The sequence below is a fragment of the Fusarium falciforme genome, chromosome 3, assembly GCF_026873545.1.
Source record: "Fusarium falciforme chromosome 3, complete sequence".
NCBI lineage: Eukaryota > Fungi > Ascomycota > Sordariomycetes > Hypocreales > Nectriaceae > Fusarium > Fusarium falciforme.
The window spans coordinates 3,219,885-3,222,223 of NC_070546.1; the positions used below are offsets into that span (position 1 = coordinate 3,219,885).

Here is a 2,339-nt window from a genome sequence, read left to right on the forward strand (position 1 = left end):
GGTCAGCATAAGTAGAGCTGCTTGATATGAACTGGGCCATCCATTTAAAAAGGTAGAGCCGACAGCATCCCAAGACCAGACACTCTCGAATAACCCATGGCAAGATTTGAAAGGGCCGTCAAAACAGGGCATGCCGTAGGTCCTTCTTCAGAGGTCTCACGTAGACAAAGCCATCAGCAAGCCAGTATCATCAAGTCCGAGACCCGTATTAAACACTATAGACAAGACAAAACTTTGCAGTACAAGGCCTAGTACAGCTGTCTACACCAACGTAGCCCAGGCGCAAGGATCCCAAAAGAGCAAAGGTTCACTCAGTCAACGCGAAAGCCATGTCCCCCTCGCCTCGCAACCAACTCAACCTCGGGTACGCGCATTCTGCAGCAGGTTCTTCAGCAGCTGGACCTCGAGCTTCAAGTTAACAATCGTCTCAACTAGAATGTCTATAAGGGTTCGCTTCTCGCCAATACTCTCCCGGAGAGACTGGGCATGATCGTGGCTGACGGGCTCCAGCCTCTGGGCACGCTTGGCCAGGTACCCGTAGAGCCAGGTCTCATGCTCCCCCAGTTCAAATTCCTCTTGTCTGATAATTCCGAGGATATCGATAAAAGTCATGCCCTCGCCTAGCTTGGTGAGCTCGAGAGTGGCGAGGACAGAGAGGTGCTCGAGATCGTACTCGACGGCGGCAGCGTAGACCCAAAGGCTGACGGCAAAGGCCTTGATGTGCTTCTCCTCTGGAGTTTCCGCTTCAAGATCTAGTGGCTGGTAACTTCCAGTGTAGAGGTAATGGATGAGGATGTGGGCTTGGCTCTCGTTCATCTCGGTGAGGTCAATGCGACGGTCGGTGAAGTGCGCGGCAAAGGCGGAATGTTTATCGATGACACCTCGCGAGACCTTGATGACCAGCTTGTTGGCAAACTCGAGTTTGTAAGTGGCACCCATGTAAGGCCTGAATAGATGGCTAGTGAGATAAAACATGGCTTGGATGAGGAGTGCGCGGATGCAGGGTTACGCACGACTTGGACGGAGTGGCACCCTTCTTGGAGGGAGTATGGGAGACATCTCCGGGACCATCGTTGTCGGTAGCTTCAGTCTTCATCTTGCCATGCGCCAAAGGATGTGGCCTGGCGGAAATTGTTGGGTGCGGGCTGTTGTTGTGGCTTCTTTGTCTGATGGTGATGCGGGATTGAGACCAATACCAAGAAAGACAAGGTGAATGATGGGGAAGACACCCCGTCATCAAAAAGAAGAAAACACGGAATTCACCATGCCGGCGACAGACCGTCTCGACGGGCAACACACCAACGGACAACACTGCCGGGACAGTGCAATGCAGCTGACAGAGACACTCGCCCAGATCTAAAGCGAACAACCATAAGAACAAACCACCAATGCATAATAGGAATCTTGTTCATTGTTAATCAACGATCATTTGAGTTAAGCTGGCTCATTCTACAGTACAAAAGCGCGCCTTGTGACTAACATCTTGACGGGAACATTACAACCGGGATCCCAAACTCGAGCCGACGACCGACGACCAACGACCAACGGCACTTCCTCTCCTCTCCACACGATCGAAAACAACAAAAAACCACTGGGCCTACTTCTCCTTAAGGGCGCGGCGAAGGCGCTGGTTCTCCATTTCCATCCTAGCCATCGCCTTGCAGACAATGCCCGTGATGGGCCGGTTGTGCTTCATGACATCACTCATGCCTCGGACAACACTAGGAGTGGTAGCCTTGCCAGCCGTCATGACCTCATGCGAAATATAATCGCGGAGCCAACCAGAGATCTTAGTGTGAGTGAACTCCTCCTGGTCCAGGATGGTGATCATGGTGCCAAGCTGTAGCATAGGAGTGAGAGCCACTAGCTCGTCGGTCGCCAGATCTTCGAGTTGGTAGAGGTTGTACTCTCTCGCGAGGTCGCACACATGGACCGCCATGCGGAACTGGGACTTGGTCTTATCGAGCTCTCGACTGCGAATCACCTTGAGACCCTCGTAACGTTCGGTGTACAGATAATGAACCAGGATGTGAGCGGCTCCTTGGGGGACAGGCTTCATGTGAAGCTGGTTGTGTTCGAACCTGGCTGCAAAGTTCGAGTGCTTTCTAATGAGGCGACCGTGGACCCAAACATAATTACCGTCAAAACAAGCGCCGAGACGGTGTCCAGGTAAGATCTCGGTCGCTGGTTAGTCATTTGTCAGGTCCGGTCGATCTGCAATACTCACGACAGCGTGCCTTGGTCGACAGTTGCGACAGTGTTGGACAGTGTCAAACTAGATGGTAGAGGACAGCGAGGAGAGTCGGTGAACTAAGGAACCTTTCCAAAATTTGTTCCAA

The 2,339-nt window shown here is 52.3% G+C and overlaps 1 protein-coding gene across 1 annotated transcript; it reads right to left on the reverse strand.

Annotated features, from left to right (window-relative positions):
- Positions 1–354: 354 nt before the first annotated feature.
- NCS54_00427600 (Hypothetical protein) lies at positions 355–2,059 on the reverse strand (the record flags this gene model as incomplete). Its single annotated transcript, XM_053149817.1, has 3 exons — positions 355–958; positions 1,014–1,145; positions 1,602–2,059. The coding sequence occupies 3 exons, from the start codon at positions 2,057–2,059 to the stop codon at positions 355–357; spliced, it is 1,194 nt and encodes a 397-aa protein (XP_053005792.1).
- Between the last annotated feature and the right edge of the window lie 280 nt (positions 2,060–2,339).